We start from the raw sequence: 17,133 nt of genomic DNA, 5'->3' as shown, positions 1-17,133 counted from the left end.
GAATTTGATAATTGATATGGTTCATTTTTTAGACCTCTTTCAAATCACTACATATATGGAATTTGGAGAAAAGAGATTGTTTACATTACTAGACTAAAAGAAATTTCTTTTGCATAATAATGTTTGAATTACAACATGAATAGCTTCACTGCTTCAATAAGCAATTATTCACTAATATACGTGGATGGTAAACTTTTTGCCAGTTGACTGAGATATCAATTACAATTACAGTGATATATTTGAACTCTTGGCGAGAGGATTCACAACCTTCAACATTTTTTAGAGTTGTTGGAAAGAAAATAATGTTTAATTAACCTTATCATGTGTTTTCACTCTTTTTGTACAAAATTTAATTGCTAGCTCTGCAGGACAGTTGCATATTATTTTTCCAGCAACTTGAAATCCCCTTACAGAAGGATACTTGTTCACTATGATAGGATTATTGGATTAGTTATATTTTTCTATTACGACTTATATGTTGATTGCTTCTTCATTTGTTACAATTATTCACTAATTACAACATATATGTTGATTGTTTCTTGCCTCTTCATTTGTTATGACTTGATCTATCCTGTTATGTAGGAAGAGAACTGCGTTAGATTCTTTGTTGAAGGTGGAGAAGTAAATGAGACTTACTAGTGATGTGTTTGGAACAAAGAAAGCTGTCATTGATATTCTAGAACTTTGCTATAAATCACGTGCATGGAAGATATTGAACGATCATAAAATTTTGCCTTTGATTTTGAGCTTGCATGCATGGAAGAACAATATGAACATCTGATTGATTTTTCTTTCTCATAGAGTCATATACTTGCTGCAACCTGCATGTGATCTGTTTTGTGTACAGAGACTAAGTAATTTTGGAAGGATTATATGCCGGATGAACAGATTGTTTTCTAAATTTTGGTTGATTTAGAGATTGATTTTTGAATCTTAGCAGACAACAGTATTATTTATTGTGAGACTTTGTTGATTAAGTAATTCAATATTTCATTAAGTCGTGTATTGATTCAAGCACATAATTATAGATTCTTTTAATTTTTTTTTATTTTTTAAGTGAGTCTGTGGCCCGTGGGTTGGCCCGCCAAACCCGCAGTCCGCCTTAATTTGGGTTGGGTTGAGAATTTTTCAATCCGTTGAGATAGAGGCCCGGCCCGCCCCGCTCTGCCATATGCCCGAACCGCCATGGGTTAGCCCGCCCCGTCATAGGTTGGCTCGTCTGACAACTCTAATCAATACAAATTGAATAATCAATACAATATATATGAATGGCGTTTAGGCGTTGCCTTTTTCGTCTGCTTCTTGAGCACTTTATCTATTCATCTTAACTCGGAAGGTTAGGGGACCTGTTGTAATTATCATAATACTTCTGTGTTCCGCTCCAATTCATTAGCTTCAACTGACTTGGGAGACACACCTCAATCTAATATGATAAGAGTGAATTCTGATCGTACCAAAACTTCAACCAAAAAAGAAAGGTACGAGCGCAGCGACATGAGTAAATGTGTGTGTATATGTATATATATATACAGATATCAGATATTGATAGTCCCTTCATATTGTTCTTCATTTGGATTAGATATTATATCCTCCGTCGGGTTTACAAGAAATTATCATTCCTACTTATCAACTCCCTATTGAATTTTCAATTATCAAATGTCTAGTTAATTATAATCTATTTGAACTTCTTCAATATCATATATTTGATCCATCTTGACTTACTTAATATTTCACTTAAGCATTAAATATATTAATCAAATATCAAAATTTAACTCAAATTTAATTAACCTTGCTTTAGGCTGATTATACCGACATAAATTTGGAATGAAATTAATAAATTGAAAAAAAATTATTACCTCATTGTTTAGATAAAAATTCTGGTATAGCAAAGATACATAACACTAATGAAAAATTCTTTTATAGACTTGGTTTAAGAAAAATATAAAAGCAAATATTCTCTCAGGCCTGTTGTTGGGAAGGCTTGGAATTTTTAATGGTCCATCCAATTGCTTAATATATGATTAATCAGTTTTCTCTCACGGTTTAGTATATGCATTTTGAACCGTCCGATAAAGGAAACATGGACGTCTGGATCTATGCCAGCCCCATGAAGATGAGAAGGCGCCATAGGTCAAAGGGCCGTGTATAAACCTGCCGCACGTCGGATACCCTTGTCCAAAAGTGGCTTGTAGGGTTTTAGTCTTTGGCTTGCTGCACTGCTACTCATGAATTTCTCCCGGGCCATCACCGGAGTGCTATCTCCCCACTCCCGCAATTCCACCAAATGGTTTTTCTCTCTCGGTTCCTCCTTCACAACCCAGCAGCTTGCATCTCTCTCTTCCTCGACGCTGAAGCGCACTTCCAATACAATCACCGAGCCTAAGTCTGAGGCGTCCTCTCCTGGGTTGTCGTCTTTGCCTGCCACCGAAGCGCCTGCTCCCCCCTCCCTGGAAAATTACAAGAAGTCGTCGGACCTGCCGCGCCCGAAGGAGATACCCTTTCAACCGCAGATTCTTAACCAGGTGCACCTCGTCGGTTACGTCGGTGTGCCGGTTCAGCTTCAGATGTCACACAATGGATCCTGTGTCGCCATCTCGGTTCTTACCTCTAAGAAGATCGAGGGGCTACTTTCATTCAGGTGCGCTCGCTTCTAAACTTGACGCCTTGACTTGATGATAAAATTTTACTCTTGTTGACTTTGGTGTGGCTCTAGCCATTCCATTTTTGAAATACTATGAACAAGTGTTTTCTACACTAGAAACTAAAGATTTGTATCAATAGTTATGTTAGACTCATCGTGATTGAAATTCATCCTAGAAATTCGCTTAGTGATGACGTATGCTTTAGAAAAAAATGACCATATACTAGCAGCATGATTTTTAAAAACCACTTTACAAGGCCACAAACCACTTCTCTTCATCCTAATTTATTTGAAGGAGAAACCTCCCAGAAGATTGTTTTCTTTTCGATACTTGATGTAGTGGATTCCATTATACCCTTATAAATGAATTTAAATGGTCTCCTTGTTCACTACAAGTGATGAAAGAGCAAAAATTTGACAGTAGGACCTTCAATTTGCATGGGTAAGGATGTAATTTTGAAAAGAAAGCATTATAATTGTGTACAAATATTGTTGCTTGAGGTTTGGACTTTCTTGGTGTATTCATAGTTGTCAAAAGCGCTCGCTTTGCTTGCTTAAGCGCGAGATGCAAGCTTCATGCTTCTAAGAACTCGAAAGCACAAGAGGTTCAGGAAGCATTCGCCTTGTTGCGCTTCACGCAAAAGTGAAGCGTTCGCTTTTGCGCAAAGCGCAGAACTTTCCTCTTTTGTTCAGTTTTTTTATTTTTTGTTTTTTTATAAGTTTAAAGCCTTAAACCTCTTTAAATTTTCATATGCTTCAAACTGTTGCCTCTTCGCCGGCCTCTTGTCATTGGTAATCGTGCTTCTTTGTTCGCCTCTTCAAGGTAAGTGCTTCGTATCTCTTAATTTTTGTTTATTAGGATTTTTCCAATGTCTCCGCATCTTGTGACGCTTTCGGTGGCTCCGGATGCGTCGTGCCGTCATGGGACGCTTCCTGCGCAGTCGGAGTTGTCTGACAATGCACGTATTTTTTTTAAAGATTTAATTAAATCAAACAACTCCTAACTTAAATGAGGTATTTCGAATAGGTTTTATAAAGCCAAATTAAATTATCCCAATAAAATATATAAAAATATATTTAAAATAAAAAAATCAAATAAATTTTATTAATTAATATAAATCAGATTTAAAATTTATAAAAAATATATTTTAAATATTAAAAATATGATTAATTTATATGAAATCACATTTAAATATATAAAAATATATTTAATTTTTTTATTAATTCAAATAAATTAGAAAATCAGATTTAAAATTTAAATACATAAAAAATTTATTTAAAATAAAAAAATCTGATAAATTTTATTACTTAGATTTGGACCAAAAAAAATCTGATAAATTTTATTTCGAATGCAAGCGAAGCTTTCAAGTAGCTGAAATAGAATTTAGCCAACCTTTTGATCCTCCCAAAGCCTTTGTTGGGGGAGTGGTTGTGGGTGACAACCACTGAAGGAGACTCAGCTTAGTTCTCATCCAACAAGAAGGGGTGGCCCAAAAGCTTATATATTATATCAGTCACCTATTGAAGGGTGTCGAAATAAGATATACCAATTTGAAAAAATTGACCCTGGCACTAGTGATCATGACAAGGCAGTTATGTCCTAATTTTTTGTTGCATCCCATCATGGTGCTGACCAACAATTGCATGGCTAGGATCCTCACCCACCTAGAGTCTTTTGGGCGAATAGTGAAACAGATAATAAAGCTCAACAAGTATGACATATAATATTTGCCGACAATGACCAAGATCCAAGCTGCCTTCTTGGTTGAGACATTCTTTATAAAAGAAGAGGCACAGTGCAAGGTATTTCTGGATGGTTGCACTATTATGGAAGGTAGTGGAGTAGGGTAATTCTAATCTCCCCACTTAGGAACGAGATAAAGTTGATAGTCTGGAGAAAATTAAAACCTAAGTAATGGATGGATAAAGGATACGTAGGGGCAGTTCATTTCGATCTCCATGGGGCTTAACTTGAAGTGATGCAACATGTGATTGTGTAGAAGGTGAGCTACGTCAAACACCCTTCCATGGAGGGTCTCAATGATGAGAGGGAATGGACAAAGGGCTTAGGCAATCTTTAAGTTTGGTAGGGGTGGAAGTTCTTTCACCTAGGCTGTGGGGAATTGAAAAGGAATAGAAGGTCAAAGGTAAAATAATAAGCTCTTCCACCCTTTACGAGAAAGATAACATGCCGTCTAGGAATTGATAATCTGGCCTAGTGGTGAAATATAATACACATGCTTAAAAGGCGGTAGAAGAGAGGAAGCTTGAAGTATCAGTACACAATGGTTGTCTCAGATAGAATATAGAATGAGTTGGGGGCAAATTAGTTTGATGGGATGTTAAGATAGGAGGAAAGGTCACTATAAAAGGGGGAGCAAGTAACCGAAGACCACCCTTGAAATGTCCCACAAAGAAAATTGAGGATTGTTGGGCGTGAGATAGGGACGATCCGTGGGCTCAAGAAAGCTAAGTGAGTGTCATTCAGGATATAGTTTCCGTTATGGTAGATGAAGTTATGAGTTGGTCGTATGGAGGACGACAAGTGCTCATATTGAAAACCCCCACCTTTATCAGAGAGACCAAGTTCTTAGAAGCCATGAGATAGAGAGGAGAGAGATGACTTATAGGTTCGGTTGAAGAAAGGAGAAAACGTAGGAGGGGGTGTAAGGATAATAAAAAAAAGGCAACGAGAACTTGGGCTTTATACCTACTCTTGTGCATTACCAATCTGAGCATACGAGCATTCTTCGCAAAATCAGATGAAGATAAAGTTGCCATGCTATAATAGAGAGACAAAATTAGTGCGAGTGAAGCAATATAATAGCTAACTAAAAAGGGGGTAGGATCTAATTTGGGAAACATGCCTAATTCCACCATGATGATGTGCTTGTGGAGTTAGCATTGTGCGAAGGGTTTTTGGTGGCAGAAGCCGAACCGCCATTGCCTAGGTCACAACCCAACATGTGTGTAGACTTGACCCTGGGCTGGGTCTGGCCCGGGCCCATAACCTGGTCAACGGGCCGGTTGGCCGTTGACCGTTGACCTGGTTCGCCGGGCTGAACCGAAACTAGCCCGGTAACTTGCCGGGCCGGTTCCGACTCCTTAAGTGCAAAATCGGCGGGCCGTCGGTTTGGCTCGCTTGTTCAACAATTTTTTTTTACCGTTGGAATCGGCGGTTCCTAGTCGTTGGAATCGGCGGTTCCTAGCCGTTGGAACCGAACCGGCGGTTCCTAGCTGTTGAGAGAGGAGTGGTGGATTTTTTGTGACAAATAAATTGGTATCAGATAAAATCCCAAAAATCCAGAATGCCCAGCAAGTATCGTAACCTACTCTGATACCAAATAAATTGGTATCAGATAAACCTCGAAAATCCAAAACGAAGAGCAAGTATCGTGTACCTTGCTCTGATACCAAAAAAATTGTCACGCCCCAGGTAGTCCCTGTCAGAAGAAATTTCGACAGCATCTCCCTATACGGGTGACAATATGAATCCAGAATACATATATCTATATCTCGACCACACACGGCCGGAACAATACAATACAAATAAGAAACAAACCACGCAGTTTATATCAACATTCCACACAATTCAACATATAATCAATCCACGCAGTTTAATAAGGAAGGACGATATAGAATCCTCGAAGATATATGTAAACATCCTACTCCACTACAACGAAGAAAACAAATCCACGAAGTAATGAGAAAATCCACAGCGGAAAACAAAAGTAGCAAACCCGAATGTTCAATGTCCACAATACAAACCCACAATACAAGTATATAAGATGCAAAAGCAAAATATAATCCGACAAAGAAAATCCTCGCGATAATGGGCTATTGGAATATCTCCCATAGCCTCAACACGAAAAATAGTAATAACGGGTGAGTTTAAAGAACTCGGCGGGTAATCCAATAGATATATGCAAAGACATATAACCCAATAACATCCTGTACGATTACACTAAACCATGGAGCCTACGATCTGATTTCTAATAATACGACCTACGATGCAGTCTCTAACGATTATAATGAGATATGTATAGATGAAATAAGCATAATAACCAAGAATAGCATAAAGTACAGTCTATAGCAAGAATAATAAGAAAATGCATAATGAAATAAGCGTACTCACTGCGAGGCTTGGACTAGCGTGAGCATACACGGATAAAAATAGTCGGAAGCAGCATATCACATATGCGTATCGATCGTATCGATCACCAAATGCATCAATCATTAAGAATGCAATCCACGTATGATGCGATATACGTAGTCACCCCGAGCCGGCGGGTGGTAGTCTCACCCGTGATGGCGAGGCCGAGTGGGTAGGGCGTGACACCGTGCGCTCTGCCGTCACTACCCACGATGGTGGCCAGGTGGGCGGGATCTTGTCGGAGTACACCTATCCTCCACCTCGCATAGTGAGGGGCCTTGATGCTCTCGTCTCCGTGCGCTGATGGGGAGGGATCCCTACTGACCCCTGTATCGTGCTACCCACGAGCACCCCGGTGCACCTGACGACCACGGTTCGAACCGGGTTCGACGGTTCGAATCGCCGGTTCGGACAGTTCGAGCGAGTCGACCCTTAACCTTGCATTCACGGTTGATTGAAGCATGGTTCATTGAGCAAATCGGTTCACGGTTCGAGCCTTCACGGTTCGGTTCACGGTTCGTCACGGTTCAAGATTAATATGTTAAAAAAAATTAAAATTAAAAATTAAACATTAAACATTAAAAATTAGAAATTAAAATTTATTGAAAAAAGGGCTTGCACTTATTTAAGTTGCCTACGTATCCCTTTAGGGGAATCAAAGCTCACGTAGTTCTTTTACATTTTTATCCTTTTACATTTTCATTCACTTCCATTTCCTGTTCCTGTCGTATTTGTTCCTTCAGTATCAAAATCTTCAACTTCGTCATCTGAAAGTTGCATTCCTTGGATTCTTTTCTCCGCTCTGGTCCAATCGTCCAGTAATGCTTGGGCTTCCAATGAGTCGGGAGACAAAGTTGATCGTCGTTCATCTAATATGTTGCCGCCGGCACTGAACGTCTGCTCCACAGCAACAGTTGACACTGGACAAGCTAAAATTTCTTTTGCGATCACGGAGAGAACGGGAAAGCTTTGAGCCTTCTGTGACCACCACTTTAAGATATCGAAGTTTTCGCTATCTGCTTCATTAAAATCAAAAGAAGTCGTAAAATAATTCTCAAGTTCCTGTGTGGAACTTGAGGATCCTCGTGGACGTGTTGTCCGTTCTTTTAATAAGAGTTGTGCTTTTGTAAGTTTTAAATTACTACTAGTAGTTTGTTGAATTTCAGAAATATTAATTTGTGTTCCATATTTTGCATGATATTGATTATAAATATCATATAAATAAATTCTAACATCATATATAATATTAACTGGATCAGGGGAAGAAGAATCTTTAATTGGAATTAAAGCGTCATAATATAAAGTTAACATTTCTTGTAAAACTTCTAATTTAAATCTAGGATCTAAAGCAAATGCAATTAAATAAATTTCAGGAATTAAATAAAAATATTTTTCTCATTTAGTTTTCATAGCTAAGATGCAAGGAGATAAAGATTCATTATTAATATATTCATTTAAAACTAATACTATATTAGAAAAATTTTCTAAAACTAATTCAGTAGTGGGATAATAAACACCGGAAAGTTGTTCGGTTGCATCATTAAATACTTTTAAAATTTCACAAATACTACTACAAATATTCCATTGTTGTGAAAATAAATATATATTAGTATTAGTGTTTTGTGCAAAAAATGAACATAATAATTCCTTATATTGAAATGAATCTTGTAATAATTGGTATGTTGAATTTCAACGTGTTGGTACATCACGTGGAAATTTTTTAGGTCTCATTCTATTAATTTTACAAAACCTACCCCATTGTTTCATTATAGATGGATGAGATCATAAATAAGAAATTGCAATTCTAATTGGTTTAATATAACTTTCTAAAATTTTTAAACCATCTTGAACACATAAATTTAAAACATGGCATACACAACGAATATGAAAAAATAAACCTCCAATAATAGGTTGACAAACAAATTTTAGATCATCTATACAAGCGGTATTAGAACTAGCATTATCTAATGATATTGAAAATATTTTATGAGTTAAACCATATTCTTCTAAAATTAAACATAATAATTGTGCGATATTATGAGCATTATGTGATTCATCAAAAACTCTATAAGCTAATAATCTTTTTTGGAGGTTCCAAGAGTTATCGATCCAATGGCAAGTCACACCCATATACGAATGTGTTTGCCAATGATCACTCCAAATATCGGAACATAAAGAAACTTTATTATCTAATTTACTAAATTCATCAATTAAATTCTTTTTTCCTTGTTTTACTAATTTTTTAATTATACGAGTAAGTGTAGTCCTAGGAACACGTTTAGCACATGGATTAAGAGATTCTTTACAAAAATCTTCAAATGTGCATTTAGATCCAAAACTAAAAGAAAGATGTTCTACTAAACAAATTTAGCTAATGATTCTCTTAATTTATTATCCGAATATAAAAATAAACCTGAATCGGTACTACCGCTAGTTGAAGAAAATCTTGATAATTGTGTTTGAGAACGGTCGAGTCCATATTCCGTCGGGTGCTTCGTTTCTTCATGCCGTTTCAACGACCCATAGCCACGCCAGCTTGGAATTCATAGGAAGCATTGCAGTGCTTACATTTTGCACGCATTTCTCCGACGGAAGAGTGACCTTCTCAAAATGTTTAGTAAAAATAGAAGACTTTAGAGGAGGAAGTTCCGAACCTTAGAAGTAATTGCATCGGTACTTCCTTGTGTTTCGGGTGTCGGATTAGGAAGATGCTCGATCTCATCATCGGTGGATTGAATGTTGGGGTCCTCCTCCCGCGGATTCATTATTTGTTTTCCCTTCCGAGCTCGAGATGATGCACCTCCGCCCTCCTTCCATTGTAATTGAAAATTGAAAACGAAAGCGTGTAGAGAATACGAAAATGAGATTAAGAGTAGAGAAGATGTGTGTGAAAATGATGAAATGAGCTCTCTATTTATAGAGTTTTGATAGTAACGGACACTAAATTATAGCCGTTGATCAAAAAAATGATCGTAATCGTTAAAAAAATACCCAAAAACCCTCCAATGAACGCGGTTAACGGCTGATTCAATAATATGAATCATGGGTTAACCGTGTTCAGCCGTTAAAAATTTGTTTGGTGAGCCGGTTCAACCGGATTAACCGTGATTCGCCGGATTCTGACCGTGAATCGGAACCGGCCCGTGAGTTGCCGGCCGGCAACGGTCGGCGGCAACCGACCGTTGATCGATTCTGGAGCGGTCGAACGGTTCCGGCCCGGTCTAGGTGCACCACCGAGCAACTCGCTATACACACCACGGGTCGTGCCACTACCCATCAACGGTGGTCACGCGTATGCGAGCCCTCGTGTGGCCGACGAGCTCAACAATAATGAAGTGGTCGATCGCCCGATGCGATCATACAATATGGTGCGTGCGGCTACAGTATGTCATACCTGAACATATCCTCCTCCATATGCGTAGGTGCCAAAAAGGTAAACGCATATATAACAGAGATATAAGCAACATAAATCTAACAACATATAACAAGTACCTACAGCAACTAATCCATTGGAAAGTAACACTAAATGTACCTATCCATCTCCATAAACATATATATACATGGCAAAAGATAAAAGCATGCAGTTCTAAAGTAAAGCAACTAACAGAAGAAGCATGTGATAGGTATCAACTAAGCTAAGACCAGGGAAGAGATAAATCTACCATCTACCACTAGTAATTATATATAAACTATACATATTATAAGACAGTATCAAAAGATAAGTCAAAGGGTACCTGCCTCAAATAGAAGGTACAATCCAAATCCGAAGTCGAGACGCCCGTCTCGAATCAGAGTCTTAAATCTCCAACCTCTGCTCTTGATTCGCAGCCAAAGAGGTGCTGCTGGTACTAAAACAACCCCACAGCAACAGTGCAGAACCTCACTTAATTCCTAGCTCTAATCTGTTGATCCACACAAAGAAATGATGCTGCCAAGAAGGGTAGCTGCTGCTGGAGCTAAAGAAAAACTCCACAGAAATAGAACTTCGGATCCACAGAAACCACCTTGTTGAAATCAACCGGATCAAGAAGGATTCAAGCAAGCAGATGACTGATCAAGCCCACCTTCTAGCCTCTGCCCAATAGCTCAAGAACATCTCATCAAGACCTCCTCGGAATTCCTCCTCACCTCGAAACCCTAGGGCATCTTCCACACCAGCGATCGGATGGCACGGCTCAATCCAGTGGCGTCGATCGGGGAGTCGCAGACCGTGCTAGGGCATAGATCGGGGAAAATCTAGAGAAGAGGAATCGAAGCTAGTTTACCCTCGAAGCCCTAATTGCCTCTGGCTTGATCCATCGGCGTCGATCGGGAAGAAGGGTCGGCACTCCAGAGAACGGCTCGGGCAAGGGTTGAGAAGAGATCCAGATGATCCAAGCCTCCTGGTTCGATCTCCGGCGATGTACTCCTCAGGCGACGACCACGATTGTCGAAGGTTCGCCGGCTTCGGTTCGTCCGCGAGAGAGAACGAGAGGAAGAAGGGAAAAAGAATCGGGATCGGCGATGGGTTGGGGGAGGAAATAAGAAAAGAAAAAGGAAAAAGGGATTTATAATTAGAAACATTTTCTCACTTAAATGTGTATCCCAAACAGGCTTAATCCGAACCCGTTAATTCGTCCCCTCAAAACCTGTCGTACAAGCTCTGAAAAATTCTCAGAAAATTTCGAAAAATTCCCAGAAAATTTCTAAAAATTTTGGAAAAATTCTATAAGGCTATTTCCCAAATAACCCTATTTATTTAAATTTCCCAATATCTCACATTTTTTGTAACGATTAGGATCATTGGACCATTTTTTGATCAATGACTATGATTTAGTGTTCGTTACTATCCAAACTCTATAAATAGAAAACTCATTTCATTATTTTCACACACATCTTTTCTACTCTTAATCTCAATTTTATATTCTCTATACGTTTTCGTCTTTATTTCTACACACTTTTATTTTCAATTTTCAATTACAATGGAAGGAGGTCCTGGAGGTGCATCATCTTTAGCTCGGAAGGGAAAGGAAATAGTGAATTCACGGGAGGACCCCAACATACAATCCAAGATCGAGCACCTTCTGAATCCGATACCTGAAATACAAGGAAGAACCGATGTAATTACTTCTTAGGTTCGGGAAATTCCTCTTTTAAAGTTCTATTTTCACAAAACATTTTGAGGTCATTTTTTCGTCGGGAGAAATGTGTGCAAAATGTAAGCACTGCAATGCTTTCTATAAATTCCAAGCCGATGGCGACTATGGATCGTTGAAACGACATGTAGAAATGAAGCACTCGACCGTTCTTAAACACAGTTATTAAGATTTTCTTCAACTAACGGTAGTATTGATTTCGGTTTATTTTTTCGGATAATAAATTAAGAGAATCATTATCTAAATTTGTTTCCGTAAAACATCTTTCTTTTAATTTTCGATCTAAATGCACATTTGAAGATTTTTGTAAAGAATCTTTTAATCCATATGCTAAACGTGTTTCTAGGACTACACTTACTCATACAATTAAAAAATTAGTAAAATAAGGAAAAAAAAATCTAATTGATGAATTTAGTAAATTAGATAATAAAGTTTCTTTATGTTTCGATATTTGGAGTGATCATTAGCAAACACATTCGTATATAGATGTGACTTGCCATTGGATCGATAACTCTTGGATCTCCGAAAAAGGATTGTTAACTTATAGAGTTTTTGATGAATCACATAATATTCATAACATTGCACAATTATTATGTTTAATTTTAGAACAATATGAATTAACTCATAAAATATTTTTAATATCATTAGATAATGCTAGTTTTAATACCGCTTGTATAGATGATCTAAAATTTGTTTGTCAACCTATTATTGGTGGTTATTCGTTATGTATGTCATGTTTTAAATTTGTGTTCAAGATGGATTAAAAGTTTTAAAAAATTATATTAAACCAATTAGAATTGTAATTTTTTATTTATGGTCTCATCTATTTATAATGAAACAATTAAGTATGTTTTGTAAAACTAATGGAATGAGATCTAAAAAATTTCTACGTGATGTACCAATTTGTTGGAATTCAACATACCAATTATTACCAGATTCATTTTAATATTAAGAATTATTCTGTTTATTTTTTGCACGAAATACTTATACTAATATATATTTATTTTCACAACAATGGAATATTTGTAGTAGTATTTGTGAAATTTTAAAAGTATTTAATGGTGCAACTGAACAGCTTGCCAGTGTTTGTTATCCGATTGCTCAATTAGTTTTAGAAATTTTTTAATATAGTATTAGTTTTAAATGAACATATTAATAATGAATCTTTATCTTCTTGCATCTTAGCTATGAAAACTAAATGGGAAAAATATTTTTATTTTATTCTTGAAATTTATTTAATTGCATTTGCTCTAGATCTTAGATTTAAATTAGAAGTTTTAAAAAAATGTTAACTTTATATTATGATGTTTTAATTTCAATTAAAGATTTTTCTTCTCCTGATCCAGTTAATATTATATATAATGTTAGAATTTATTTATATGATATTTATAATCAATATTATGCAAAATATGAACCACAAATTAATATTTTTGAAATGCAACAAACTACTAGTAGTAATTTAAAATTCACAAAAGCACAACTTTTATTAAAAGAACGGATGAAACGTCCACGAGGATACTCAAGTTCTTGTGTGTGGAACTTGAGAATTATTTTAGACTTCTTTTGATTTTAATGAAGCAGATAGTGAAAATTTCAATATCTTAAAGTGGTGGTCACAGAAAGCTCAAAGTTTTTTCGTCCTCTCCGTGATCGCCAAAAAAATTTTAGCTGTGGAGTAGGCGTTTAGTGTCGACGGCAACATATTAGATGGACGACGATCAATTTTGTCACCCGACTCATTGGAAGCCTAAGCATTACGGGAGGATTGAACCAGAGCCAAGAAAAGAATCCAAGAAATGCAACTTTCAGATGATGAAATTGAAGATTTTGATACTGAAGGAACGAATACAACAGGAATGGGAAATGGAAGTGAGTAACAATGTAAAAGTGTAAAAATGTAAAAGAACTACGTGGGCTTTGATTCCCCATACCCTAAGGGGATACGTAGGCAATTTAAAAAAGTACACCAGCGGTTCCGAACCATGAACCGACGGTTTCGTACTGTGAATCGTAACCATTTTGGGTGATTAAGGTTAAGGGTCGACAATCGTCGAATCGACGATTCTGAACCATCGAACAGTCGGTTCCGAACCATGGTTAGGTCTAGATATGTGAAATCGTGGAATATCATCATTTGAGGTGTCTTAAATTCGAGTAAGGCGGATCGAGGCCCAAGAAGTAGATTTAGACCCAATCTATTTCTCCTTATTGCATCAAATGCCAATCTGTCCAAACACCTGTTGAGATTGAGACTCTGAAAGTTTAACTTCGTTTGACTTTGCTCCTTTAGCTGGGGGGATTCGTGATACCCGATGATATTACCGCCGACCACTTACCTGTTATAGAGGCCAGACACGAGCATACATGGACTAGTTTTTAATGACCTGAATATGATACTCAAACAAATGGGGGTTTTGAGTAGTCCCACGCTTTGTCTCCTAACTACTCCCCCACGAGGCAGGGTCCAATGCCCCGTGTGCTCTCAAAGTCGAATATCCTTCATACTTCCCTAAGCAAGTCTTGTCTAATTGGCGTTTTGTACAATTTCCTCCGATCATAAAGAATACTTGACGTTCTCTATTTTAATCATTCTACTTCTATGCTCTCAATTCTTTTATTTTTCTTATATTTAAAACTTTTTAATAAGGTCGACGAATATCATAGGTAAGTCTTGTCTCTTTTCCCATACTTTTTCAATTAATTATTTAAGAAGATGGATAACTTCTATTGTTGACCTTATAGACGTGAATCCAAATTAATTTTCGATCATTATGATCTCCTTAGTCTTTTTTCTATCACTCTTTTTTAAAATTTCATGTTACAATTCATTAGTTTAATGACTCTATAATTCATTCATTTTTTATATCTTTTTTGTTTTTATGTCGGGGATTATAACATTTAGATCAATTAACATATATTTTATTAAATTAATTAGAGTATTGTTTAGGCTCTCTCTGTTCCTTGTACATTTAATTCCAACATGTTCATCTAACTATAGAAGAAAGAGATCTCATGGGTTTTAGTAGTAATAGCTCTTATATATTAGATAAGAGAAAGCTGCTTTCACTTGACATTTCCATATCCGTTTTCATTCTACTAAAGTGCGCTATTCCACTGTTACTCTATTTCTACTTCATTCTTCCTAGAGTCAGATTTTTATAATCAAGAATAAATGTCAGCCCAAGAATGAGAATTAGGTTCAAATTGAATTGGACGTACTATAGATCATTGCTAAATGTAACAGGCAATGGTGTCCTTATGGCTCCTTTCCTTCTTGAAGTAAGCGGTTGCAATAAAAGGCATAGGGTATGGCAGGGAGTGACCTTTCTTGTTGATTTGACTATGAGTACACATTTCGCTCTTAAAATAATCACTCATTTTTCCCCTTCTCCCTGTTCCTTTCTTTGAATATTGATCAATTCATGGGATTAAAGGAAAGGGAAAAGGTCTAGTTGAATCAGTGAGGGAGTGATGGAGAGAGCTTATTACAAGCTCTATGAGTGCAAGTTGAAAGTTCATGATTCCAGTGAAATATAGCTTAGCTTGATTAATAATGCCTCATGTTGTTGGGTAAGATCATCATGAGATATGCCTGGAAATTGGATGCTTTTACTTAACTAGAATAAAGTTTGCAACTATGGAAATCCTCTTCCCTGCTTCAAGATTGTTTCGTAAGATCAAAGTACTCCTAGTTTCAAAAAAGTCTATATAATTGGAGAGAAAAAAAACCAATGGATCAATTTGTTGCAAGCTTATTGGTCAATTTTGAACATGTTCATACCATTCGAGGCTTTTTTCTCACATCTTATCACCTATTGGGGCTATAAAAGTATATTTCACAAGTTTGTTCTCTTGCATCTCACTCTCTTAGATAATACCACTTTATTTCTTGACCATATGCAAAATATTGCTTCATAACAAGGTTTAAAATCTCATTCTGGGCCATATCATACAAATTATATTTGGTTAAAAATTATATTTAAGTTTTTTAAAATATATTTGTCATTTTTATATTTCTTTGTTTGACCAATTTTAATTTAGATAGGTCAAATCATGCAAATTTGACTAATACCAAACTACCAAGTTCTTGTGACAGTTGTGATTGATCAATCCCTATTGGGATGTAAATGAGCCGAGTTTACCTTTAAACAATAAATTTACAATTAAATATTACACAATTACAGATCAATCCCTACTGGGGTGTAAAGGAGCCGAGTTTACCTTTAAACAATAAATTTACAATTAAATTATTACACAATTTAACAAATAAGTATTCATAAATTGTTTATGAATTTTGTTCATGAAACTTAATGAATCAAGTTTACAGTGTTTAAGCTTGTTTATTTAATATATTCTTTTGCATGAACGTAAACAAGCTTTATCAAGCCACCAAGCTTGTTCACGAACACATGATTCCTAATCCCCGTGTCACTTTGGTAATTTAGACAAGATGATGATTATCAACAAATTCTGAACTGAAAAATATACATGTTTGATTTGGTTGTTTCAAAAGTAAGGAAAAAATTTCGTAAATGATCAAAATTTTAATGTTGATGTAGAATGAACCAATGTCATTGTTGATCCTTGTTTGTATTCCTTTGTGTTATCAGGATCTCAGTAATTTTTCATGGTGATTTGGCACAAATTGCTGCCTGTCACTTGAAGGAAAATGATCTCATTTATGTGACCGGTCAATTAAGTGGAGATACTCCATTTGTTGCACAAGAAGCTTCTTGCACTAGCATTCAGGTAGAAGATATTCTCATCCTATATATATATATATATATATATATATATATATTGCTTATATGGATTTGACTTTATGCTTATCCATCATGTATTATTTTCTATTGATGTTACAATGAAGTTGCTCTAGCCTTTGAATTGATGATTGCCTATGTCCACAAAGTACAGCTGAAAAAGCACAATATTAGAGAGTTAGATTTATCTATTTCTTATTTGGCATAATTGTTACTGTCTATTCCTTTTTCTCTTTGATTAGTCTTTTTTGAAATTTCCATGGAGATTCCATACTATGTAGTAATGAATAAGTCTAATATGGATAAAGAAGTCAAATAAGTAGGATCTCCCTCTACTAGAGTTTGCCCAAATAAATTGTGATTGCAGTGCATCTATAATTAATAACTCAATCTTCAGACAAGTGAAAATGCCTAGAAGTAATTTATGCTGAAATTGGTATTCCA

The 17,133-nt window shown here is 36.3% G+C and overlaps 1 protein-coding gene across 3 annotated transcripts in view; it reads left to right on the top strand.

The window, feature by feature from the left end:
- Window positions 1–2,166: 2,166 nt before the first annotated feature.
- The window catches only part of LOC122025967 (protein OSB3, chloroplastic/mitochondrial-like), a 40,419-nt gene continuing 25,452 nt past the window's right edge, over window positions 2,167–17,133 (top strand). For all 3 annotated transcript variants that reach the window (XM_042584703.1, XM_042584702.1, XM_042584701.1), the window contains exons 1-2: window positions 2,167–2,638; window positions 16,540–16,678. In XM_042584703.1, the coding sequence (XP_042440637.1) occupies window positions 2,226–2,638; window positions 16,540–16,678 (552 nt within the window). In that variant the 5' untranslated portion in view covers window positions 2,167–2,225. The remainder of the gene's footprint in view (window positions 2,639–16,539; window positions 16,679–17,133) is intronic.

Source organism: Zingiber officinale, chromosome 1A, assembly GCF_018446385.1.
Source record: "Zingiber officinale cultivar Zhangliang chromosome 1A, Zo_v1.1, whole genome shotgun sequence".
Taxonomy (NCBI): Eukaryota; Viridiplantae; Streptophyta; class Magnoliopsida; order Zingiberales; family Zingiberaceae; genus Zingiber; species Zingiber officinale.
This window is presented reverse-complemented; position numbering and strand designations above follow the sequence as displayed.